Raw genomic sequence first — 26193 nt, 5'->3', positions numbered from 1 at the left:
CTCGCGAACTCGGCATTCGTTCACGGAGAAGACGGAGACATTCAAATGCACGGGACCCGCAGCGAAATCCTTGACTCGCCCTCTCTGACAGCATTGCCAGCATTATCACGTCGCGGATGATAGATAGTAGCTCACCATTGGTGTGTTTCTACTCACGCATTATATGAGTACGGCTACTACTAGCAGTATCAGTACGTACGGGTATCCCACCAGAGATATCCCACCAGAGAAGAGACGGATGAGAAAGAAGAAGAAAAAAAGACGGAAGAAGGGAAGAGGAGACTCGTCACTCTCGATCCTTTCCGATGAACGGCGGCTGTGGGGAAGGAGGGGGGGGGGTGTACAGGGCCGACTGCGGATCTTGGACGCTAGCACTCATTTTCTTCTTGTCTTTTATCTTGTCTGCAGCAGCAGCACATGTTACTTCCCTCTTCAAAATTGAGGCGTTACTTCTTGTAGAATTATGTCGTACCATGGCTGCATGGCCATCACCGGCTATGACCTGACCTGTTCTATCTCACCGGGTTGGGCGGACCGCTCCGGATGGTTCGGTTGTACTTTACACTCTACCCACAACCCACCTCGGCAAGACAAGGCCGACTTTTCCAATCAAGCCGCAAGCCACTTCGGATACGAGGCATAGCAAAAGGTGCCGATCCGGCAGGATGCCGACAATTCCACTGTCCAATGTGTCCCCTCCGGAAAGCGCGGTTACAGTGCATCTGCCACGGGTATACGCTAAGTTGTGTATTCATTCTCGTGATATTCTGCAGACCCAGAATCACCCGTACACATGAGTCCCCTCCCATCATTCACAGATATCAAAATCAGCCGAGTTAGACCCTCTGTCAAGAGAAGGGAAGAGAGAAGAAGAGAAGAGGGAGGGCGGGGAGGGGGGAGAGGAAGAAGTCAAGCCATATAGATGATGAAAGAGTATCAGACAAGCTCAGCCACTCGTCTTCTCGACCTGCTTCGCCTCGCTGGCAGCATCACCAGCCTTGGGTTCCCCGACCTTTTCGGAGGAAGCCTCCTGACCGGCGTCCAGCAGGGCCGTCAGGCCAATGTCCCTCTCGATCCTCTCCTTGAGGTCAGCATCGGCCTGTGCGTGGCCGGCCTCACCGAACAGCTCGTCCATCTCTTCGAGGCTCCTCCCCTTCGTCTCCGGGACGAAGAAGTAGACCCACACGGCGCCTACGGTTGTGATGGCACCAAAGAAGATCTGGACAAGGTGTCAGGGGATGCATCGATAACGGTAGCACGGTAGCACGGTAGCAGCAGCAACGGCGGTGACGACGGTGACGGATGACTTACAAAGGCTCCGAATTGGCTAGCTGCAATGAATGGCGAAGTCGACATGGCGACGGCAAACTAGAAAGGTGGAAGGGGGGGGAAAGAATGGTCAGGACTACCTCTTACTGTACAGATATCGGTATGATTCGTAGTAGGTGGTAGAGAGAAGAAGAAGAGAGAAAAATAAAGACTCACATTGTTAAGCCAGTTTGACTGACCGCCCAGACTGACGCCCTTGGCCCTCATTCCCAGGGGAAACACCTCGCTGATGATGATCCACGAGACGGGGCCCCACGAGAAGCCGAAGCAGGCGGCGTAGATCCAGACGAAGACGACGGCGGCCCACCCGGCGCCGCGGTGGTCCTCCCAGTCGCCGCTGAAGGATCCGGTGATGCCGGCGACGATGAAGTGCGAGGCCGCCATGCCAACCCCGCCGGCGATGAGGATGGTCTTGCGGCCGAAGCGGTCGACGAACAGGACGGCCGGCACCGTGGCCAGGAACATGACGATGCCGACCACGCCCGTGGCCAGCAGCGACGTCGTCGACCCGCCCAGGCCCAGGCCCTGGAAGATGAAGGGCGCGTAGTACAGGATCGCGTTGACCCCGTTCCACTGCTGGAACACCATGGTGACGACGGCCACGATCGTGCGCCTGCGCAGGGACGGGTCCGTGACGAGGGAGAGGTAGTCGTGCAGACCGATCATGAAGTTGGCGCGGAAGTCCGTGCTCCTGCTTCCGTCGCTGTCGCCGTTGCCGTCGTGGCCTTGGTGGTACTGGGGGAACTTGGCGGCCAGACGGGCCCGCTCAAAGTCTCGGAGGGCCTTGATCTCGAGAAACTCGATGCGGACGCGCATGTCCGTCTCGGGAGCGCCGCGCAGACGGGCCAGCGTGCTCAGGCACTCGGCCTCGCGGTCGCGGTTCATCAGGTGCCGCGGGCTCTGGGGCATGAAGGCCACCATGCCGACCGCTAGGATGGTCGACGGTAGCAGCTGGATGCACACGGGGACGATCCAGGCTGCGTCGGACTGGGAGGAACCTGTTCCTCCGATGAAGTTTGTCCCATATCCGATCCCTGTGCTTGTTTAGTACGCTGTATTTTTTTCTCTCCCCCTCTTCTCCTTGGCCTCAGGGAAGTGTGCACACGTGTCGAAGAGTGTTTAGGTACAAAGGGGGGGAGGGAGAGAGGGAGAGGAGGAGAGAGGGAGAGAGAGGGAGAAAGCTTACAGTAAGACACCATGATACCGAAAGTGATAGCAAGCTGCTGCAGAGCGACGAGAGCGCCGCGTACCTCGGGAGGAGCCAGCTCGGCATTGTACCTGTACGGACAAGTGTAAGCGTCATGGAGAGAGAGAGAGAGAGAGAGAGAGAGAGAGAGAGAGAGAGAGAGAGAGAGAGAGAGAGAGAGAGAGAGAGGAGGAGGAGAGAGTAGGGATCAGATGTCGCATCCTAGACTGACAAAGGAACAAGCATGCTGAAAGAGCCGACGCCGATACCGGTGACGAACCGTCCACCCAGGACGTAATCCTTATTGGTAGTGCAGGCCTGGACGATGACGCCGATGGTGAAGATGGCGCACGCAATGACGACGGTGATGCGGCGCCCGGCGGCGTCGGCGAGGTATCCGTTTATAAGGGCGCCTATCCAGGCTCCCAGCTCTAGGATGGCGGTGAGGAGTGCTTGACGTGTTCCCGTTGCTCCGCTATACCATGGTTCCATCTGCGTGTGCGTGCGCGTTCGTTTTATTTTATTTTAATAATTCTTCTTTTTCAAAGATACTCGGTGCCCATCTTGTCCTCCCCTCCGGCCGTCATCGTTTCCTGGGGCGTAGGGCTGGAGCGGTGCTTACCCGGCTGGTAAAGGATGACATTGTCAGGATCTGACCAAACATGCCTTGGTTGTCTAGAGGGCGGTTTCGTTTCGACGGACGTTAGCACCTGTACGATCTCTCGACAGCCAGCTCTCCGCTGCACCTGTATGAGGTCCGAGGCCGTGCGAGTGTGGTCAGGGTGAGGTGGGAGGAGACATACATCCGTAGACAAACCCTCCCAGGGCAGCAAACGTGGCTATGGCAGACGTCTTGCCATTCTGGATGATGCCCTTGATGCCAGACGGTCCAGAGAACTGTGCTCGTTTGGATGATGCCGATATGCCGGGGGGCGACATGTTCAGGCCGCGTTGTTCTGGTCTCTGCTGTATATCAGCTGTTCTTCTCTGTTCTGTCGTCCAAGTCTTGGCTCGCGTTTGGTGTACAATGCGCCGAGCCGTTCTCTCTTCTCTGCTCAATCTCGTCTCGATACTATCTAGTACTTGCGGCCGGAGACCAGAGAGGGCAGACACAGGTGGACGGAGAACACGGATACCATCTTTATATGCATATACGCACCCCGCCTCGCATCTCTCACATCATCCGGATCGTGGGGGATATGGAGCTGTCAGTCCCCCAACGGTGACGAATTTAGCCTAAATGCAAGGGTCCGGGGTCCGGGGTGATTGAGAATGCGGGGTGTATTATTGCTACGTATTCTACAGATTACATGTAGCCGTACTCTGATCCTTGATTCGGCAGACCGTACTTCTGGACTCGTGCTCGTGAGGGGTAATAGTGGTAATAGTCGATACTATCGGGGCTTAGTCTTGTTAGGATGTTATTCACTCATCATCGTGCCATCCATCAACCCTGTCATCATGTCACTCCAACCCCAACCATGCTACTACCATCAACATGCAACCCTGTATGATACCTATACCCGTATCGGCATAAACATGCTCATGCTATCTGGGAACGCTTCTTGGCAAATTCGCCGAGCAGCATATCCCTCACGTGCCTGTCAGTGATGGGCATATCCCCCAGTATCACCGTCTTCCCGTCCTTGTCTTGCCCCATCATCTTTTCTCGTCTGACTTCCTCCTCGGTTGCCCACCGCCAAGCCGAGTGCTCATTGTGATCGAGCTTGACTCTCAACTCCACTTCTGTTTTCTCGCTGCGCTCGCCCGTCCTTACAGGAATTCCATCTTCGCTGCGCTGGCTATCCTCGCCTCGCTCGCCCGTCCTTCCAGAGATCCCATCTCCGCTACTGCGCTGGTCGTCTTCGCCCATCTCATCATCGTTGCAAACCTCAACCTCAAACACCACGGCGACGAAGACCCTCTCCCCCGTCCTATTCTTGAACGTCCTCCTCCCCTCGACAACCTCCCTGACCACGCGCGTGGCCACCAGGCCGGCCTCCTCGTACAGCTCCCTCGCGCACGCGTTCAGGATGGAGGCGTCCTCGGCGTCTACGCCGCCGCCCGGCGGCTCCCACCTGTTTGGCATGCTGTCGTGTGCTGCTCTCTTGAGGAGCAGGATACGTCGTCTCTCCTGGTCCGTGTCGAATACGATGGCGCTCGTCATCAGACCGTTCAGCATGGTCCCCTGCGCGGCCTGGCTGTCTAGCCATCTGGTTCGGGGGACGTCCCATCCTGACAGGTCTTCGGATCGGCTGAAGGGAAACTTGGGTTGGAATGCCATCCTTCTTTCGTTCCTCTTTCAGGACTTCGCCCCTTTGCTGTTCGGAGGTAGGGAGGAGAGAAGATACGTTTCGGTTGTCGGTGTGTTTGACATGAGTGGTGTGGATGAGAGAGAGGGGAAAAGGGGGAAAGAGACATATTCCTTGTTGGAGACGTGCGGGGAAACTCCCCTCGAAACAGTCACATAACAGGTGCAGTAGCAGTCCATTTCACGTCCTACTCAGTAACCACATGCATCGTAGCTGCAATAGCACATCTGATTTCATACAACTAACCCAGACCGTCCCCCAAACGTAAATACAAGTTACATAGTACACATGTGCGCCTTTGCTCCCCAAATTCCCTCTTGCTAAAGAAAAAAAAGAAAAAAAAATGCCTTTCATAGCAGTCCACCAGCAGCACCTGGACTGCCAAAGGAAAACAAGTTCCTGGTCTGGTGAGAAGAGAAGGCAAGAAAGAAGCGACCAAAGACTAAAACAGATCACGCTTGCTTGATTGCCATCATTGTGAAAGAGGCATTGCATTCCTAGACCAAGAAAAAAAAGAGGAGAAAAAAAATTAAAAAAACCAGCACATCTTTTGCATGGGACTCAGTCTTACACACTCCTTCACAACCCCCCCTCCCCCCACATCTTTCCTCTTCACATTCACACCGACAAAACAGACTTCTCCGCTCGCGCCTTGGTGTGATTGGCCTGCGTCTCGAGGCACTGCGCAGTGAGGTGAGTCACCGGCCAGACGGCTGCTTTGTCCAGACTATACGCCGTTACACGCAAGATCCGCGCGGCGAGCCCTGAATGCCCGTCGCCTCCGGACATGCTGGCATCACTGCCATTGGTGCCAGCCATGTTGAGCTTCATCTTGGTCTCGGCCGACATCAGAAGCTCCTCGACCTTGTTGAGCAGCTTGACGTCCTCTTCTTCCAGCAACAGGATAGCCGGCACCTGCGTGTAGTCGACATTGTCCTGTCCGAGCACTCCCAGGTAGCTGCCCACGCGGTCCTGCAGCGTCGCCACCCACTCGCCCAGCACCTGGGCGCAGTCGAAGGCGCACATGACGGCCTGCAGCGGCAGTTTCTGGACTGTCTGCTCCGAGAACACCAGTCCCATCCTGTCCGCCATGGACAGGGAGTCGGCCGCGAAGAAGGCTGCCTTGCGCAGATGAATCTCCCGCCGCGACGCCTCTGAGCTGTGGCTGGAACCCGCATCTCTCTGCGTCGGATCCAACGACAGCGTCTCCGTCATGGGCGAGTTCATGTAGAACGATGGCGGGCCCGGCATCGACCTGTCTGCCCCGTCGGCACCATTCGCCTTGTCCGAGTGGTCGGAATTTTGCGCCATGTCGGTGCCGCGTGACAGCTCGTCAGCCATGCCATCCCAGTCCCTCTGCCAGAACTTCTCCTTGGACCTTGACAGGTTGACAAACAGCCTGATGTATGCCAGGTCCAGCAGCGGGATGCAGTCGGCCGATAGCGGGCCCAGCCCAAACGGGTTCGGGCGCTCGACGCTGTGCTTGGGGTTGCTCGCCCAGGCCGCCTGCCACGCCCTGAGCGCCGGCTCAATGTGCCGGTGCATCTTCTCCGTCTCCTCGTTGGTCCACACCTTGTTATGGTGCCTCTGCCGAGTCTCCCAGATGTAGTTGTGAAGCGCATTGATCAGGATCATGCAGCCAAACGTGCTGGGCTTCAGGTCCGTCTGGGGCAGCTGCTCGCTTTCCTCGGGACCGCCGAGTCCGAGGTTGTGCTGTTTCTGCTGCTGCTGGATTTGTTGCCTCTTCTGCCTCTCGTTCGTCCGTAGAAGCTCGCCGAGCGCATCGTGGAAAGACATGCGGTTGTGGTTGGCGGCCCTGTCACCACCCATGGCGGTGAAGGCGCTGCTCGATTCCGCCGAGAAGAACTCCTCGTCCGACGGCAGGTCGAGGAAGATTTCCGAGTTGGTGAGCGCCGGTGCGTGGTTGTAGGCTGAGACGAGCAGGCTAGACATGACAAAGACGGCATACAGAGTGCGCTTGCGCTCTTCGGCCGTCTTCCACTTGAGCCACTGCTGCTGCTCCTCCTGCTCCGTCTTGATTTCGCTCCACATGCCGTCGTCCACCATGACCGTGTCCTGCTGCTCCGTGGGGCGCAGCAGCTCGGCCGCCTGAGCGAGGCTCACCAGGGCCGCACAGTGTGTCGATGCGATGTCACCGGCCGTCTTGTCGCCGCAGTTATGGCCATACACAACATTGAGCAGCATGGCCTGCACGAGCCATACGGGCGTGTGGGGGGGCGGGGCGCCATTATGACCGTGGTGGTCGAGAACCCCACCCGCTGTGCTGCTGCGGCGCGCGTCGGCCTTGCGCACGTCAGCCTTGCGGCGCTCTTCGAGGTAGTAGAAAATCATCTTCTTAGCCATCTTGAACAGCTCCTGAGCCTGGGCATGTTCGTTCTCGTAGAGGGCGCCGATGGCGGCCATAGATACAATCAGGCAACCGCTGCCGCCAACACCATTGGTGCGGCCGCTGAGCGGCGAGTTGGGGTCAAAGGTCAAAGTGGGGACATGGAGAAATGGAAGATGAGGATGGAAGAAGCCGAGATAGGCGCCGACAAAGCGCTGCAGATCCTGGGTGCTGGGGACCTCAGCAGCCTGGCTGGCGGGGCCGCCGGCCGTCTGGTATCCTGGAGACTGCGGCGATCCCTGGGCGGTGAAGGAGTATCTACGGCCGCCATAGGGTAAGCTTTGGGACAGAGCGTTCACAATGGTGGTCCTGGTGGCATCTGTAATGGTTGTTACGGGCGATGGCGAGGCGCCGCCGTGGTTGCCGCCGCTAGGGGACGACGGCGTATCCGGGCCTGCGGCGGCGGCATTGAAGCCTAGGGTTTGATTCATGCTTTGCGTCTTGAGGCCTGGCACAGCTGAGGGGCTCAACGAGCTCATGGAGGGAGGGGGCGTGGACAAGTACGGGTCATTGGTGGTCTTTTGAGAAGCTGGCTGAGGTGACAAAGGAGCCCCGTTGAGGAGGTCCGGGAAGACTGACCCACTGAGATCCAGGGCAAAGGGATTTGGCATCTGTGGCGGGCCCATGACAGATGGCTGCCACATGGCGCTCGTCCCGGCCGGTGCCCTGTGGTTTGATCCATCCAACATAACATCGCTTATCCCGCTCTGGCTCGTAGTACTGATGGCCGAGGGGCTCGATTCCTCCACCACATTTTCATTCGCAAACGACATAGTGTTCTCGAACCCGGTCAGCCAGTCAAAGTTGTCATCGAGGGGTGCACTCGACGGCATGTCTCCGAGCGAATTACCAAAGGGCGACGCCTGGTTGTTCATGGCCATGGACGGTGGCGAGTCGTTGTAGTGCAGGGCGTTTGGGTTGATGGTGGATGACGACATGCTGGTACCAAACATGAGCGTCTCGAGGTCGAAGTCGGGGTTGAAGGCGGCCATGGGGGGAGCGGTGCGGAGGTTTCCGACGGAGAAGTCGTTGACGGCGTTGGACTGGGCTGTCTCGATCTTGAGGCCGTGGTGCATGCCGCCCCGCTGAGCGTTCATGGCGGCGGCCATGCCACCAAACGTGTGGTCGAATCCGTGGAGGGGCAGGCCGGCGAGACTGGGGTGGCGGCTGTGACCGTGGCCGTGGCCGTGGCCCTGGGGCATCCTCGGAGGGGCGATCGAGTTGTTGCTGTTGTTGCTGGCAGCGGCAATCATCTGCATGGCACTCTGGTCAACGTGACTGATTGTGTTGGCACGGGGCCTCATTGTGTTGGAGGCGGCTCCATTGGTCCCGGTAGCATTGGCGACGCTGTTCTTGCGCGCGCGGCTCTGGGCGGGGTTACCGCTAGTCGACTCGCGACGATTTCGTGGGCGCGCAGATGGCGTGGAAGACTGGTGCAGCTTTTGCTGGTGACGCAGCAACAAGTCACGGCGAGCGAAGCATCGTGCGCATTCAGGACACTCAAAGGGTTTCTCCTTTGTGTGGGAGCGCTCGTGACGCTTGAGATGCTCGAGACGGGCAAAGGAACGCTGGCAGGTGGCGCAGACGTGAGGACGGGGCTTATCGGTCTTGGGGGGAGGGAAGTTGTTGGAGACGGCCGCGGTGGCCTTTGTGGTGTTGACAGTGATTGAAGAAGCTGAGGTGGTGGGAGGGTCCATGTCAGCACGAGAGAAAGAGAAGGAGCTTCGGACAAGATTAAAGAAGAGAGGAAACAAAGGCACCACACAAAACAATTGCACCCTCTGTTGGACCCGAGCTCCTTAAATTGAGACGACAGTAGGGGAAGGGGTCGGTTGTTACGATGGTGTGCTTTGCGGTAAGAAGTAGAGGGGGGAAAATCATCAGGGCAGGGGAACAGGAGGGGCACCGAGCAAGCTGTGCAAGTGGCGTGGTGGGGTGTGCGGGCGGCTCAGGTGAAAAAAATGGAGGGGCAGGGCAACGGTGGCTCACCAGAATCGTCGGCAGAGTTGGCGTTGGCGTTGGAGCCAGCGGCGAGGGCAGAGCCAGACATGGTCGTAGAAGAGCGTGACACTCGGGCGCCGGAGTCGTTCATTACCATGGCAGCAGGAGGTGATCGCAGTCGGGGGGCTGCGGGAGCGACGGGAGCGACGAGACGTTGAGGTGTTGAGAGATTGAGGTTGTTCTCAACGACCGCAGGGGGGCGACAGCAACAGCTCGAACCAGTGGGTGGTGTACCAGTGGGTGTGCCAGTGGGAGCACCAGTGGAAGAACCTGTGGAAGCAGGGAGTGGGCGCCTAAAGGGGGGAGGCGCAGCTGACTGATTGGACCGACGTCGTGTTTCGTCGCCGTGGGGCAGGCGACGGTACGACAAGTACGGCGGCGGGCAAGGTGCAGGAGCCGAAGCAGGCAAGTGAGCAGCACCCGGTAAGAAGAAGAGCAATAGAGGGGGAAGAAAAGAGGTCGTCGTCTTCCCTTTTCTTTCAGCTGCTTCTGCTGCGAATACCCAGTTCAATCAAGAGCTAGGTATGACAGGACTGTCGTGGATAGTGGGAACGACAAAATGAATGGGCTGACCGGAGGGCGATGCGTTTCTCTCACTCGCGTACGTGTCGTGGTACTCTACTGCTGAGCAATGTACCTCGGTACGGTGGAGGGGTCGGCCGACGTCGCGAAAATCAGACAGGGTCCATTGGAATCAAAGATAACACGAGCTTGGTCGGCAGGACAAGAAGGCGCGACCGTCGAGGAGGAAGGCTTTGTTGCTCGAGTTTGGCGACTGCTACAGAAGGAGTATGGTGAGTAGAGCTGGAGAGAGGTTGTCGAGGAGAGTGAGAAGAGGGAGAGAGAGGAGAGAGAGAGAGGGAGAGAGAGAGGGAGAGAGAGGCTAAAGGGAAGGGAAAGAAAGAGAGAGAGCGCGGGATGGACGAGAAAGAAGAGGTACCTGGGGGTACGGGCGGTACCTGCCTCGTGCTCTTTCCTAGTGGTGTCCTCGCTACTGTAATCATACAGAGTAATACTGTCGGCTGGTATGATTGTTACGGCGTATTCGTACAGGTGAGATGGCGAATGCGTACAGTACTAGTAATAGGTATCGGTACCACTGTACAGGTGGTAATATCAGTGAGATGGTAGTGCTACTCCCGCACTCGGTATTGTCCCATCCCACTACAGGTAGCGGAGTACTCCTACGTACGGTACGGGGTACGAGTATCGCTGCGAGTGCATGTATACTCGTAGATGGATGCCAACACTATCTGGTACTAATTATCCTGATATTACCCGTACCTGGCTGGAACTGGGACGGAGCGACAGGGCGAGCGACAACGGAGAGCCATCCTGTTCACGGTGCGCGTGCACAGTGTCATCTTGTTCCGTAAAGAGGCGCGGGCCACTGGGCACCTCTAGTCCGAGGCTAAGTGGGTCCCCTGTCTCCTGCACTTGCCAGCCCCAGCACGCACGAGTCTGCACTTGGCACTTATTACTCACGAGGAGCGGCAGGGCAGTAGAGAGCTTGAGAGCCTACAGGTTATACGAGCATGTACGGAGTACGTAACCCGTACTTGCTGTAGAGGGCAGTTTCTGGGGCCTCTGGGCAGACGACGGATGGATCTCTATCCCATGCCACCATGGATGATGGCCCCATGCCCATGGAGATGGAGACAGATGATGCCGGCGGTTAATTACGGAGTCGGCCTACAAGGTACGGAGCATCGAGAAGACACGCTACCGACCAGCACGGAGTATGGGCGAGTAGAGTCGTCATGTACGTCGTATTATCGTTGAAACCAGGCCAGTACACACACACACACACACACACACACACACACCAAGGCCGCGACCAACCATCTCCAGGCCAAGACCGAGCCGCCAACCGGTGGGACCCTGCAGTCGACGGCATTACGGAGTATCTGTATGAAGTAATACCACGGGCCCACGAACAAGGTCCAGAGCTGTGTGCGAGTTAAAATGCTTGTACTCGTACGTCGTAGGCAGCACAAATCCTTCTTTCCGTTGGTCCAATGCGTGAGTGATATGCGTGCGTAGCTCTGCGCTGTCCTGGGGGGGGTGACCGCCAGGACAGGGGTGGGGGAGGGTCGACAAGAGGCAAACCAGAAAGTCAGACAGACAGGCAGAGAGAGAGAGAGAGAAAGAGAGAGGACTCGCCGAGGCAATGGTTTTACAGGAAATAATGGTCAAGGATCGCACCGGGACCAATGCTGATGCACTTGTGGTTGCAGCCTGTACAGAGTACGAGCGGAGGGTATACTCATACGTCTTTCCTGTACTCTTATCTTGATTCGTACATTGTCGTGATAGTACAATGTACGAGATCATTCTTGTCGTGTTCAGCATCCCTGCATCATCTCTGCCGTGCCCCCTCCAACCCCTCCCCCCCCCTCCAGGTTTATTGATGAATTGGTGATGGAACGAGGTAGTGGCATTCTCGTTGACGGGCAGTGACTGTGACGTACGAACAAGATGCGCCTCATCTGCCAAGGTTACAAGGCATCACATTCATTATTTGCCTGTACTCATACTACGACTTCCTACAGGTAGCAGCATTATTACTCGTAACAAGTAAAGAGCAACGCCACTCTGGAACTATTGCCATTATTGTTCGGGTACTGCCATCCGCAGTCATAGTAATGCATACTATATTGCCAGCAGTGGTAGGAGTAGGTAACAATACTAATACCGTTCGCGGATTCGTAATCTCCCTCTCCCTAGGTGGCTAGACAATTCCCAAAACGACGGTGTATTGATTGATGTTGGTTGACCGGGGCCGATGGCAGCATACCTTACCAGAGAGTCAAGTCAACTGACTTTTCTTTTTTTTTTTATCTACGAGTAAAGGAGTTTTTTTTTTTTTTTATCAATGACGATACTGCCCTTTCATCATACGGGGTACTCGCGTACACATGTATCTTTTCTGACCCTCTCAGTCAAATACAGGGACAGCTTTGCATCACGGGGCCCAACATCTACTAATGAATGGCTTACCTGGCTAGCACTACTAGATGCAGGATTACGATTGACGATTGAAATATCAATACTCCCCGTACATACACTGTACAGGTACGTGCTAATGTATGTAACTTTGTACCGTAGCGTAGCACTTGGCACGCCTCCACAGCCCGGGGGTGGGAAGGGGAAGAGAGTCAAAAGACTCAAGAGAGCTTGGCGTGTTGCCCAACAAAGCCGCTGCTGCCAATTGATGTAACCACTGCTCTCTGACGGGCATTCTACCCAATAAAGTTGCAGTCGAGAGAGGGCGAAAAATAGAATAAACTGGAATGTTGCCACAGGCTATGCGACACATCGGGTCAACCTTGCCTTCCCTTACCGGGGGTCAACCTTGGCCTTCCCTGACCGAGCAGAGCAAGATTTAAAGGTGGTTAGTAATGAGTTGCAGCCCCAGAACTTCTCTCAGCTGATCCGAAAGCGGCGTTTCTGTGGCGGAAATGCCTAACCCAACTCTTTTTTTCTTCTCCATCTCGCTCTTTCTTTCAGTCTCTCTTTTCCTCTAGTGCAGAATACATCTAGTACAGGAGAGAAGGGTACAGGTACGTCGAGAATACGTGCGGCGAGGATGGTAGGGCTATCACGCGTGGTACATGGGGCTGTTTCTTCTTCAACTGCACGCGGCTCATCCAACAGGACGACAGTATGACTACATGCAATGCATGGTAGTAAGAATACTCTGTACGATAGTGCTACCACAAACGAATAGTACGCACAACATAGTAATCACATACGACAAAGAGTACGGAGTACAGCTACAGCAGCCACCGCTACTACCACTATAACGTGGGTTAGGGGCTCGTTTGAGCTAGATGGACGTGACATGGGGAGCTTCTGCGGAACTATCGGGGGGGTGGAAGGGTACTCGACTGTCGTGATACAAGTCGGAGGTAGGAAAGTAGACTCATCTAGACACGACAAAGTGAGAGAAAAAAAAAAGGGCTACGGCGTGTTGTATCATTTCAAACTTGGCGTCCATGCGGCTGGCCAAGACGGCAGCAGATGCAAGCAACCTGCTTAGCTGGGGTGGTTGAGAAGACTTTGGACACTGGGACAGCAGCTAGCACACGGGCATGGACCCTTGCTCGGCAGAAGAGACAAAAGGTCTCTCGAGTCAAACGTTGCACACACACACACAAGGTGTCGGGACCCGGACGTGAGGTGAGAGTACTCGTCGTTCCGCTCCTACCCAGTCCAGAGAAGCTGGCTTTTCTTCGTGTTCCAGCCTGGCGTAGGGAGTGAGTGCCCAGGAATAAAAGCTGATATGTCATCATCATTCAAGCTCGAAAAATAGTATACTCCGTACTGCCATGGCAATGGCCGCTGTGAATTCATCCATGTGGGCAGGGCAGTAATACATGTACGATACTCGTATTGCAGCTGCTCGATGGATTGGGTTTAGCCTGATCTAGAGGAGTATTGAATAATAAATGGGGAGCTTGAGATGCAAAATATATCATGAAAATGGCGGTAATATTCCCTTTCTTACCGTTCCTTACTCCGTACTCCGTGAAAGAACAGAAGATGATAAATTAATATAATGATCGCTAAAGCGTTTGTCTTCCACGCAAATTATTGCTAGTTCGATTTCCGTCATTCAATATGAGAGGAAGAGGTCCAGTGACCGATTTGACTGCAGGGAAAATCATCCAATCACAGATGACAGCGGAAGAAAGTGTGCACTGTACAGATTACTCGTACAAGGGTCTTTTCCCTCTCACCAATGCCATTCCACCATGGTTGTGCCGCAGATGTCTTGAACTGGGTCGCAGGTATCCTCTCTCTGGGATGCGGCTTGTCCTGCGGGCGTACGGAGACACTTGCCTCGCAACCTGGTAACCTGCATAAATGGTCTACTGTCTCTTCTTTCCTACCACAACTTACTCATATGTCGTCGAGACACGACTTGCGACGTCTGCGTGACGCGCAAAACCACGTTGCTGGTCACGCGTCCTGGTAAAGAATGAATGAATCTCTGAAAACTGAACTAGCCCCACGATGAGCTAGTCCGTAGTCTTGATACTAGTCCTCCGTAAGGAGAGCTAGTACATGGCGGTGAGGGTGAGAGTGAGAGAGAGAGCAAGCACAGCGTTCGACTTGTATCTGTCACTCGGTAACACTCGAGGGATTGACATCAGTTGGCCATCTTGGGGCAAGCCAAGGAGGCGGCGCTAATTGTTCCAGAAGCTGTGCGTGCTGGGCTGATCTGGTTGCTTCGGGGGTGGATGCAATTCATCGTATGGTATTACAATACCTGTACGGGTTACTCGTACTAGAACTCGTAGGCAGTTAATACTGGGTGTACCCTTGAGCACGGGTACAACATACATGTACGAGCAATGGTGTTCTTCCCCTTGACGTGCATCTCGGTGGACCATGTGTCTCCGTTGTGAGCATGGAATCGTGGCCATGCGTGTGTGGTCCAATACCGTTCCCTGAGGTGGGGTGGGCGGCTCTTTTGGTGGCAGCATGATGGAACATGGTGGTAGAGGTATTATGCGACGTACCTGTTCTGTGGTGCTGTACGAGTATGTAATAACTCGTGGTTGGATGCAAGTATGGCTGTCTTTCTCTCTCTCTGTTATTCTTGGTTCTTTCCAAGTAGGTAGCGCGCCATCCGTCGCCTGATGATGAGCTGCAAGTCGACTAATAATACTCTCGTACCCCGTACGGATTCTCTCAAGGATGGTGAACAAAGGACTAAAGGTACGGTGGGTTAAACGAATGAGCGAACGTCCAGCGTTGAAAAGTGGCATCTCCATGCAGGTTGAAGCTGCAGGTCGGTGTGGGACCGTGTGAATTATGGCAATGGGGCACAGTCCCCGCAGATGGCAGGTGGCTGGTGGCTGGTAGGGTAGGCCGTTAGTTGGGAAGTGGCAGGCGGTTGCAGGCGGGTGAGAACTGGCTTGTCTGACTGCCTTTCGTAACGGTCAGTAGATCAGGAGTCATGTCAAGGTATCAGTAGAGCGGTGCGTTGATGTACGAAGCGAAATTGAAATTGAAATGGCATTGATGAGAATGTATGGCATTGTGGTGATGAATTTAAGCCATACTGCTGACTGATTTGACCAAAAAGGCAAGAGGCGACCATTGCCAACTTCCAAAAAAAAAAAAAAAAAAAAAAGGCAAGAGCGATCAGGCTACCTACCAGCCATTCAGAAATCTAGCCGTACTTGCCGCCAGAACCACACTGTGGTGGATTCGAGTTGACGCACGCTTCTGCACAAATCGATGCTTTGAGTCACACTTCTACCATCTTAGCCACTCTACCTACCACACCCGTTTCTGCGGGTCCCACCGTTCCGGGATGCTTGCGGCAGCTGTTGTACCTTTTGTTTTCTTCTTTACCCCGTAATAATACTTGGTATTCGTGCTCGACTTTCTACGTAATACACAGACCCATGTACATACCTTTTTCCGTACGGCTGTCCCGTCGGAAAGAAGAAAAAAATTTAAAACTGTCTAGGACTCTTGGTTCTCTGACCACATGACCGTGTGACGTATCCCTTTTCCTTGGCCCTGTTTCTTTTACTTGTAATAATACTCCATAGTAGTTGCCCTTTGCCCTTTGCCATTTGCCATTTTGCCATTTTGCCATTGCCTTTCCAGCTTGTAGAGTCGTATGTATCTCGTCTGCATGAATAATATAAGATCTCGAGGGTTGAAAAGGCATGTCAGGTTGACTCTACGACGTATTACATTTTATGAAAGCTTGTTACAAAGAAATGAGAGATCGACAATGAGGCCAGGACAGACAGGGAAGAGGCAAAAAGTTGAAGAATGCAAAATCCCAGACGTACATGTACGACGCCACTCTCTTTTTCTTCTTCCTCTTCCTCTTCCTCTCCATTCGTCTTATGTTACAGGTGGAAACATTAACATCGTAAGGTTTTCCCCATGCCGACTCTTGCTTTCTGTCAGGAAGCAGATCGAGAGAAAGGAAAACAGGGGAAGAAAGGAAGCATTGCTTGCTCCGAGGTCGCATCACGGACATAGCCGAGACTATGCCCGAGTAAAAGGGAAAGAGTTCATCTTGTAAATTGGTAACGATGGCGATGCTGCTGCTGCTGCTGCTGCTGCTGCTGCTGCAACCCAATGCTCAACCTGGTCTCCACCTAAGCAACTGATCATTTCATGTACCCTCTTGGCATTATTGGATGAAGGATATAATAGTGAGAAATCAGCGTCGAATAGGAAAAGGGTGGACGGCAGTTGAGTAATAGTCTGGGCACTGGAGAAGGTCTTCCCGGGCGAATAACGCCCGGCACCAAAACCGCGCACTTTATTTTTTTCCAACTATACGAATGGTAATGTAAGGAGAGTGGAAACACACGATGTATGTGGCAATGTCCGGATGATTCTGTCTTCTCCTTAGTCTATTTCCTTGCCTGGTTATAATGGCAGCTTGGATATCAGGGACGCATACAGTCCAACTGTTCCATCAAGACCCTTCAACTATAGGATTTTACATACCAGAAAGCCAGCCCCCCCCCCCCCCCCCCCCCCCCTCCCTCCCCCTTTGAGACCTCTTCTCCAATATGTCCTATTCCCACTAGCACTCTTGCCGATCTCATGGTTGGTTCCCTTGTCCTTGTCACACTGACCACTCGCAGCGATGATCCATCAGAGACCCTGCTGGGGCGCTGCGCGCACAATCGGCAGCGGCCCCATACCCACACGCGCGCGCGGAATATCCTTTCTGGTGTTTTTGTATTAATGACGGTCGAGAGTGTACTAAAAAGGCGTCTCCCATTGGTTCTCTCTGCTGTAACAACGGGGGTCAAGTTTGACCTCGTAGCTGGTTCCACTGCTACATAGTACGAGTATTACAGAGTCAGGTGCTTTAACGGATACCTACGGGATTTATCAGAATCAACTTGTTGCCGCTTGGTGTTGCATTTCGGGGACCAACACACACACACATACACACATACACACATACACACATACACACATACACACATACACACATACACACATACACACACACGCATGGAGAGAGTACTGACAATGCTGTAGGAACTGAAACGCATAGGTAAAACAGTCGAGCACTGTGCTGTTAACCAGATTTCTCAGCCAACCGACGTTAAGAACCATTATGTTGACGGAGAAATCCGATCAGAGAAATGACGGGACGGACACCTTGAGTTTTGCCGAGGATGACTTTACAAAAGTGATCAACTATTACCACCAATGTTTATTAAGCCATGGATTTTACGTACTGTACTCGTATGTTTCTACGGGGTACAGTGTCTTTTTAATTACGACTCATCTTCTCTGGGGTAAGCGAACGGAACCCCGGACATGGATGGGGTAAACCCCCGGACATGGGGAAGCAATTGCACCGCTACCCGCAATCCCCGGTCTCTCGTATGATGTATCAAGCAAGCCAGTGACGGTACGGTACGTACGAGTAGACTGCAGTATCACTCCTCGGTACCGAGAAAATACGTGCACGGGAGCAAGTGCGTGTGTCGCAGTCCTGGAGCGCGAACATGGACGCCCCAGGCACCCATCTTTCCACCCCCTGGAGTACTCTGCTTTGTGCCAGCCACAGTCATGGCCATGTGCTCTTCCAACCACATTACATCATACGAATGCTACTCGACGCCGGCTTTTCTGGTTGGTCTGGAGGACGCGGACGGGCTGTGTGGGCCTGGCTAAGCGATGGCAATAGCGATTCCTGCCTACCGTATACAGGTAGTGATGCTATGGAGTACTAACTAGTACGAGTAGGTGGCATCAAATACCCATCATACGCGAGCCGAGGATTCTTTCTAGGTCCTCCCTCCTGGATTCGGAACATACAGCATGATTACCTGGACCGTCGCCGCGTATAGCTGGCCATCTTGTCTGCTCTATGGACTCTTGGACGCTTCACGTTGGGCCTCGTCGGCCATCTTCTCCCTCTGCCTTCTCCGTCTCTACCGGCCTCCCTGCCGGTCTACCGACAGTGTCCACCTCTCCATCTACACTTCTACCCTCTGTTGTCCCCTTGTTTCTCTATTCTTCAGAGCATTTGTCCGATGGAAAGGGGCCACAGCTGCGAACAACTCTCGTAGGATATATATATAGATATATATAGATGGAATTGAGCCATGAAAGGGTGGAATCCCACAAAGGAACAGACATGATTCTTCCCCGATATATGCATACATGTTATCCTCCTACCTTCTGAGTGGCTTGGCTGTGCATTGGAAGAATACACACCGGCATTATTTCATTGTGTCTTGGTACTTCATGATAGTCTGTTATTCCCTTGCGTTCCTCCCGTAACGTTGCTGATCCCCGCATCAGACAGCAAGAGTGCCCAGATCCCACACCAGAATAAAGGATATCAAGAGCTTCAGTTCGCAACATGCAACGCCACTAGTCCACGAGACGTCGAACAGTCTTTAGAAAACACCACATTTCCATTTCTATGGTGTCACGAGACACTGTGAGCTCACAGTCCAGGAATCAGCCAGTGACCTATGGTTTTAATTTCAGAAAGGAAGGATCGAGCTAGAAGGAGGGAAGGGGGAAGTTACCCAGTCAAGGTAAAGCGTCATGGGGCACTCACATACTCGTACATACCAAGGATGAAAGGATGGCCATTGACCAACGATTGATTGAGTCCGGGGTAAGATCGCTTTGTCTCTCTCCCTTCCTGACTACACTCGTGAAATTACTCGTGTAGGTCAGTGCACGGACTATTACTGGTCACGTCCGTATTTCCCGGTGGAAGATGTCTCGGAGTCAGCCTCGGTACACGCACTCTCTTCTTCACGAGGACAGAAAGAATAGGCTTCTCCTTCCAATTTCACATCAATTCTGAGCGGGTGAGAGAAGACGGGAAATGCCAAAATATGACGTACCCTTGTGGCCGGACTCATTCTTATCTTGCCGGCTTACCACCTGGACAGGGCTCGTCATCTGGCTCAATAGTACGGCCTGACTTGTTGTTTCAATCCTAGCCTCGCGCTATAATAGTATAGTATCTATCCCTGCTTGCGACACACACAATACGATGGATAGACAACCCACTGATGTCATGGTGGACTGGTATGTCCATGTTTCATGGCTCGCGGAGTTGAGGCTCCCCGAGTCGGAGGCAGTTGATACCCCTTTCAGTTGCGGTGTTCTTGGCCCGAGGACTTATAGAAAGGGCTTTCGATTGGGCATGAGCTTGTAGCCCAACCGTTGGAGAAGGGTGAAGTTGTCTAGCTGAAGAAAACATTGTCGGCCATACCGGCAAAGAAAGGGTAAGCAAGTCCGGAAGCTACGCTTGACGTCTCAAAACCGCTGCAATCCCCACCCCCAAAGAAGCGAGTCTAGGAGTTAACGGCTTTGCTTGATGATTTCCGGATGTGGCATCTAAATTGCATGACTAAGCAGTCGAGGGCTGCTGCCACACGCACAAGTGTAATTATCTTGATAGATAGATTTCCTTTCCCTGAATTGAATAAGGATATGACACACGCATATCGACCCAGGAAGTGCACATAGGTAGAGACCATTATACCGGCGTCTACGAATCATCGTGTGTTGTCGCCCACTGGAAGCACGGAGGTCGATGTGTAGGGTAGTCAAATTGGACTCTGTCCTTGACGCCATCGTCAGACTGGGGAATGAACGTCGGCTTGCAAACATATGCTAAGTCCCAAAAACATGTGCTGCAAGTTTTGCCGAATATTCCGCCCAGCTTGGGGGAGAAAGGAGAGAAGGAGGAGAAGGAGAAGAGAGGGGAAAGGGGGACTCTCGTGGCTCTCACCTCACCAGAGCCATACATGCGCACGGTACGTACGACACCGTACTTAGGCGCCGACCACGGGTCGCGGCCAAGAGCGTAACGACCCAACATTCGACCGTGCCGAGCCGAGAGGCAAACCTGTCCACGAGGATGAAACAATCTTTTTCGACCGTGAAGATGGCCAATGCCGAAATGAGCAGCTATATATCATTAGACATGGAACAAAGGAGGGCATGGCGATGCCGCCAGTCTTTGTCCACCGATGCATTTCAGCTCGCACAGAGTCGTGCCAGAAAATAAAGAAGAAAGATCAGCTCCGCAGAAGGCAGTGCTCTCTCCACAGTGCTCTCCCTCCCCCCCTCCCCCTCTATCAAAACGTCATCTCTCCAGTGCCTTTCGGAATTCTCTCAAGAGAGTCAGTCATCTGGCAGGAATGAGGCGTCTGGTCATCGCCATGATGATACCCCTAGCAGCCAGCAGACCGTCAAGTCCTGACCAGACGATCACGGCACCGGCCTCCCTGCCCACCGACGATGACCCATCACAGCGCCAGTGGACGGACTGGAAAGCCTTCACCTCCGCCGTCCTCGATGCTACAAACACGTACCGGGAACAGTACCAGGCGGCGAACTTGGCGTGGAACTCGACCCTGTCCGACTATGCGGCGCGGTACCTGGACAGCAGCGGCAAGGCGACGAAGCGAGACGGCGAGACCAGCGGTGGAGCAGACGGAGAGACGCGAGGCGGAGAAGAGGAAGAAGAAGACGGTGACAGAGACGGATGCAAGCCTGAGCATTCGGGCGGCCCGTACGGAGAGAACCTAGCCATAGGATACGGGAGCGCGAGGGAGAGCGTCGAGGCCTGGGGCGACGAGGGGCAAGAGTACACGCAGGGCCAAGGGTTCACGGAGAAGACGGGCCATTTCACGCAGCTCGTCTGGAAGGATACGACCGATGTCGGTTGTGCGAGGCGGCTGTGCGGGTCACGGCAGGGCTGGTACCTTGTCTGCGAGTATTTCCCTGCGGGGAACGTGGTTGGGAGGTTTGACCAAGAGGTCAAGAGCAAGGTTGACGACGGTGACGGGGATAGCAAGAAGGGCGACGACGACGATGATGATGATGACGACGACGACACAGAAGCGAAATCGGGAAAGGAAAGAGAATCGAGATATGGATGGACAGCATTGGTCATCGTCTCAGAGGCATGTGTGTTGGGTTGGGTGACTGGGAGTGTCATGCTGTATGGGCGGTGATGTGCCGGTTGAACAAACTCCTCTACATGTGCGAATATAGTACCGAAGGGGTGTGCATCTCTAAATCTTACCTTGGGAAATTTCTTCTTCTTGGTGGATATTAATACGAGTAATATATATATATATGTACGGGGGCAAAACAAAGATACTACTCGATGAGATAGGACGGTGTAGTAGAGTACGAGTAGCTTAGTCATACATACTAGTAAGTTACTCTTGACTTGTATGACGGTACTGCTAGTAATACTCCGTACTGTACTCCGTACTATGCATGTCGAGGAAAACAAAGAGAAACAAGACATGAAAGCGTAAGACAATGACAGAACCTTGAAAAGTCCTCCGAGAACTTGAGGGTTAAGAGACCGATCACCCCCCCCCCCCCCCTCCCAGGTCAAGTGCCACACGCATTCTTATCCGTAACCCGTGGGGAAACGTTGCAGGGTTTACGGACAAGTAGAATAGAGACTCAATTGGATGGGTTCAGTCATAGACTATAGTAGAAATGGGGCCGGCTCCGTACGGATAGTCGGATACTCGTAATTGCTCCATATTGTTGTTATTATCACTACGCATACGGAGTAGTCGGTGTACGAGGAACAAGGGTGGTTATTTGTTCTTCTAGTATTAGCACTGACTGACGAGTTTTTTTATTCAAAAAAAAACCCTGATGGAAGAGATGGACTCATGTATATGAACAGAGACGGAAGGCAATTGGCAAAGCATATCCATCTCTACCATCACTTACTACCATCACTTACTACTATCACTTACTACTATCACTTACTACTATCACTTACTACTATTCTACTATTACTTGCTACTGCTACTACTACTACTACTACTACTGCTGCTGCTGCTGCTAATACAACTACTACTACTACTGCTACTACTACTAATACAACTACTGCCACCATCAAGGAAACTTGCAAAACACTCGTACTCCCATTTTTACCCCCCAGTGACCAATACCAGCACGGATGAAATCCCAGCATCCATCCTCCCCCTCATCTTGTATCCCAATTAAGAACTAAAGATAAGCTAAAGAGACCCGCATGAGTGGCGTCGATTCTTAAGTCAACAAACCCCTCGACCGAGTCCCATGGCCCTTTGCATGGGGGTGGAGTATCTGCTGCTGCTGTTCATCCCCCCGCCCTCTTCGTTTGCTGTTGCACCTCGTTGCTTGGCTTGATACCTTTTAATTTTCCCTAAACGTCCTGTCCAACCTTTTCCTTTCTCTTCTTTTCTTTTCCCTCTTTTGTTTTTCCGTCTTGGCACATCCATCCATCCTTTTTTTTCTTCTCTCCTTGTTCGTGACAGAACTTTTTTTTTTTTTTGCCCAGTCTAGACACACATTCGGCTGACGCGTCACGTGGGGCCTCACTACTATCTTCGGCTTCTTTTATTTTTATTTCTTATTTTTTTATTTTTTTTCCCACCGTTCCCAAACAACCAAACAACAGACCAATCTGTTTGTTGTTTCTGCTCCACCACTGTTGAACCAGCTCATACATGCGGTCAGAAGAACACAATTCGCTTGGAAGAGATCCGACGTACACGCTTTCACCGGCTGGCGGGTGAGACGGCTCCCCCTTCGACCGCGTCTGCGACGATTTTGAGCAGTCCCGAAGCTCATTGGATACTACTGCTACCCCAACTTGCTGGTAGTGGTAGTACTCCCTCTCGGTCGGAGAGAAGAAGGGTTCAAGACGATACGGGTCGAGTGCTGTCGTCGCCATCATGGCGTGGTCACAGCTAGACGTTACGAAGCCGCACTTGGTGTACATCATCCTGGGCGGCTTCACCTCCCTCTTCATGCTGTGCTCGTCCGTCATCAAGGAGCGCATGTACATTGGCGAGGCCACCGTCGCGACGCTGTGCGGGGTCATCTTCGGGCCTTACGGTGCCAACCTCATCGACCCGACCAGCTGGGGGTCTACCGACATCGTCACGATCGAGTTCTCGCGCATCGTCCTGGTGGTGCAGTGCTTCGCCGTCGGCGTAGAGCTTCCCCGCTACTACATGGAGAGGCATTGGCGGTCCGTGGCGTTCCTGCTGATCCCCGTCATGATGTTCGGCTGGCTGATCGTCAGCCTGTTCGTGTGGTGGATGATACCCGGTTTCAGCTGGGTCGACGGGCTGGTCGTGGCGGCCTGCATCACAGCCACCGACCCCGTCCTCGCGTCATCCGTCGTCGGTAAGGGCAAGTTCTCTAAGCGCGTACCCAAGCATCTGAGGGACCTGCTGTCGGCCGAGTCCGGCTGCAACGACGGCATGGCCTTCCCCTTCATCTACCTGTCGCTGTACCTGATCCAGTACAACAACAAGGCCGGCCCCATCACCCTGCACTTTGTCTGCTACGTCATCCTGTACGAGTGCATCTTCGGCGCCGTCTTCGGCTTCCTCGTCGGCTACATTGCCCGCCACGGCATCCGCTTCGCCGAGAGGCACGAGCTCATCGACAGGGAGAGCTTCCTGGTCTTCTACTTCGTCGTCGCCCTGTTCTGCGCCGGCGCCGGGAGCATACTGGGCGTCGACGACCTGCTGGTCGGCTTCGCCGCCGGCGTCGGCTTCTCCAACGACGGATGGTTCGGCGAGAAGACCGAGGAGTCCCACGTGTCCAACGTCATCGACCTGCTGCTCAACCTGACCTACTTCGTCTACCTGGGCACCATCATCCCCTGGGACCAGTACAACAACGGCGTCGAAGGCCTGCGCGTCTGGCGCTTGGTCGTCATAGCCATCCTCGTCATCTTCTTCCGCCGCATCCCCATCATGCTGGCCCTCAAGCCGCTGATACCCGATCTGAAGACGTGGCGAGAGGCCCTGTTCGCCGGCCACTTCGGCCCCATCGGCGTCGGCGCCATCTTCGTCGCCATCATGGCCCGCGCCCAGCTCGAGCACGAGGAGCCCGTCCCGCTGGCTGTGCTGCCCTCGCCCGACGCGGAGCACTACCACACGCTGTACCTCGTCTGGCCCATCGTCACCTTCATCGTGATATCGTCCATCCTCGTCCACGGCTCGTCCGTCGCCGTCTTCACCCTCGGCAAGCGCATCAACACCCTGTCTCTGACCATGTCGTACACCCAGGGACTCGAGGACGGCCCCACGTGGATGAACAGGCTGCCTCGCATCTCGTCAATCTCGCGCTCTCAGGCTAAGACGTCCGACTCGTCGTTTGACAAGGGCCTCACCTACCCTCCCGGTACTCTCGCCCCGCCTGGCGGCCTCCTGCGCCGCCGCAAGGACGAAGACGGCGGCCGCGTCGGCAGCCGCGCTTCGTCCCTCGTGTCCAGGCGCCGCCGGTCCCGCAGGAGTGGGAACGAGGACTTTGGCGGCCCCATCTCCCAGTCTGCCATCTACCCCAACCGCGACCACGAGACGTCCCTACCCTACGGGGAGGAGACCAAGGACGAGGAGGACGGCTCCGGCCGCAAGGAAGAGGGCGTCGACGGGAATGATGCCGTCGCCGGCACACCCTCGCCCCAGGACGACGACACCGCCAAGCCTGGAGAGGAGCCTGGAGAGGACTCGCCCGAAGACGAGGGGACCTCGCGTGGCCGTCGCCGTTCCATGGACCCCGTGACCCTCTACGACGAGGGCGACAACATGGTCATCGAGAACCGGGACGGCGAGGTCATCGAGGTGGTGCCCGCGGCTCACGCCAAGCACGGGGAGGGAGAGCTTCCCCAGCCTGTCACGGCCGGCAAATCCGATCAGGCCTCCCGGAGCAGGTGGCCGTTTGGCGAATTCCGTCGCAAGGTCAGCGACATGTACTCTTCCGAGATGGAGAAGCGCAAGGGCAAGGGCTCCGCCTCTCGAAAGCACGAGCCCGCCCGGGCTTACCAGTTTGGTACTACGGTATGTCTTCCCCGCACCTCCGTCCCTGACCCGGTCTAACGCCGTCCATAGATTATTGTTGAAGATGAAGACGGTGAAGTCGTCAAGACGTACGAGCTGCCCACGCAGAGGCAGGAAGGCCAAGCCAGCGGCGGTGGTCTCTCGACGGGTCTCAAGTACGTCGGCCTAGGCGGCAAGCACCAGCAGCAGGCCGGTGCCCCCGGCGGTGGTGAAGCCGCAGCAGCGTCAACAGAGGCGACAACAGCAGAAGCGGCAGGAAGCGAGTCACCCAAGGAGCAGCAGGGCGAAAGCGGCAGCAGCGGTGCCGGCGAGCCTCCGGCCTCCAAACCCGTACAGCGCACGGCGACGGGTTGGGCCAACTGGCTAGCGGGCGGGTCGCGCGCAGCCGGGGACGGACAGGACGACTGCCCAGCCGACGACGACGACGACAAGATCCGCTTCACGATTGCCAACCAGGGCCGCCGCATGACCAAGACCGACTTCATCAACGAGATGCAGAAGCTGGACGCCACGACGCGTCGACAGGTGGTGGCCGAGCAGATGAAGAACGGTTCGCCCAAGGCACGCGACGCGGCCTCCGTGGCCGTCGCCAAGACGGAGAAGGACCAGCAACTATCCTCTCAGCAGCAGCTCACCCCGCAGGTCGTGACGGAGAAGCCCAGCAGCGAAAACGTAGGCTCCTCCTCGTCGTCGTCCTACACAGGTGCTGCTGCTGCAGGTACCTCGACGGCGGGAACGACGGCAACGTCAAAGCAGCAGTCCGCCACGCCGTCCACCCAGACTGGCGAGACGGCCGCCGAGCGCAGAAGGAGACTGGCCGTCATGGCCGAGCAGGGTGACGGCGAAGATGATAATGACGAGACGCCGGCCGAGAGGAGGAGGCGCGAGGCAGCTCTGGGGATGGGTGGTGCTGCGGCCGAGAGCGACGACGACGACGATGACGACGAAGGGGATAGGAACCCGTCTGGTTTGAGGATTAGGTTTGCCGAACCAGCACGTGGAAGGAAGTGATGTGACGAAGCCCTCCTTGTCTTTTAATTATTGTTCTTGTCATGCTGTAATGGGTTTTGGACCTTTTTTTTTTTACGAATTTTT

The 26193-nt window shown here is 54.7% G+C and overlaps 6 protein-coding genes across 6 annotated transcripts; 2 read left to right on the top strand and 4 right to left on the bottom strand.

Moving 5' to 3' along the window:
• Positions 1 to 946: 946 nt before the first annotated feature.
• Positions 947 to 3007, bottom strand: GMORB2_4449 (transporter; the record flags this gene model as incomplete). The annotated part of the gene is made up of 5 exons (XM_035466424.1): positions 947 to 1219; positions 1312 to 1368; positions 1486 to 2363; positions 2534 to 2607; positions 2748 to 3007. 5 exons carry the CDS (start codon positions 3005 to 3007, stop codon positions 947 to 949), a joined length of 1542 nt encoding a protein of 513 aa, XP_035318435.1.
• Positions 3008 to 4058: 1051 nt separating this feature from the next.
• On the bottom strand, positions 4059 to 4799 carry GMORB2_4448 (8-oxo-dGTP pyrophosphatase MutT, NUDIX family; the record flags this gene model as incomplete). Its single annotated transcript, XM_035466423.1, has 1 exon — positions 4059 to 4799. The coding sequence occupies one exon, from the start codon at positions 4797 to 4799 to the stop codon at positions 4059 to 4061; it is 741 nt and encodes a 246-aa protein (XP_035318434.1).
• A 646-nt stretch (positions 4800 to 5445) lies between these two features.
• GMORB2_4447 (Fungal specific transcription factor domain) lies at positions 5446 to 8931 on the bottom strand (the record flags this gene model as incomplete). Its single annotated transcript, XM_035466422.1, has 1 exon — positions 5446 to 8931. One exon carries the CDS (start codon positions 8929 to 8931, stop codon positions 5446 to 5448), a length of 3486 nt encoding a protein of 1161 aa, XP_035318433.1.
• Positions 8932 to 9182: 251 nt separating this feature from the next.
• Positions 9183 to 10239, bottom strand: GMORB2_4446 (uncharacterized protein; the record flags this gene model as incomplete). The annotated part of the gene is made up of 2 exons (XM_035466421.1): positions 9183 to 9505; positions 10176 to 10239. The coding sequence occupies 2 exons, from the start codon at positions 10237 to 10239 to the stop codon at positions 9183 to 9185; spliced, it is 387 nt and encodes a 128-aa protein (XP_035318432.1).
• A 10182-nt stretch (positions 10240 to 20421) lies between these two features.
• Positions 20422 to 21304, top strand: GMORB2_4445 (SCP protein; the record flags this gene model as incomplete). Its single annotated transcript, XM_035466420.1, has 2 exons — positions 20422 to 20991; positions 21281 to 21304. 2 exons carry the CDS (start codon positions 20422 to 20424, stop codon positions 21302 to 21304), a joined length of 594 nt encoding a protein of 197 aa, XP_035318431.1.
• A 1673-nt stretch (positions 21305 to 22977) lies between these two features.
• On the top strand, positions 22978 to 26109 carry GMORB2_4444 (NhaP-type Na+/H+ or K+/H+ antiporter; the record flags this gene model as incomplete). Its single annotated transcript, XM_035466419.1, has 2 exons — positions 22978 to 25098; positions 25150 to 26109. 2 exons carry the CDS (start codon positions 22978 to 22980, stop codon positions 26107 to 26109), a joined length of 3081 nt encoding a protein of 1026 aa, XP_035318430.1.
• Positions 26110 to 26193: the final 84 nt, after the last annotated feature.

The sequence above is a fragment of the Geosmithia morbida genome (assembly GCF_012550715.1).
Source record: "Geosmithia morbida isolate 1262 chromosome Unknown scaffold_20, whole genome shotgun sequence".
Classification (NCBI taxonomy): domain Eukaryota; kingdom Fungi; phylum Ascomycota; class Sordariomycetes; order Hypocreales; family Bionectriaceae; genus Geosmithia; species Geosmithia morbida.
This window is presented reverse-complemented; position numbering and strand designations above follow the sequence as displayed.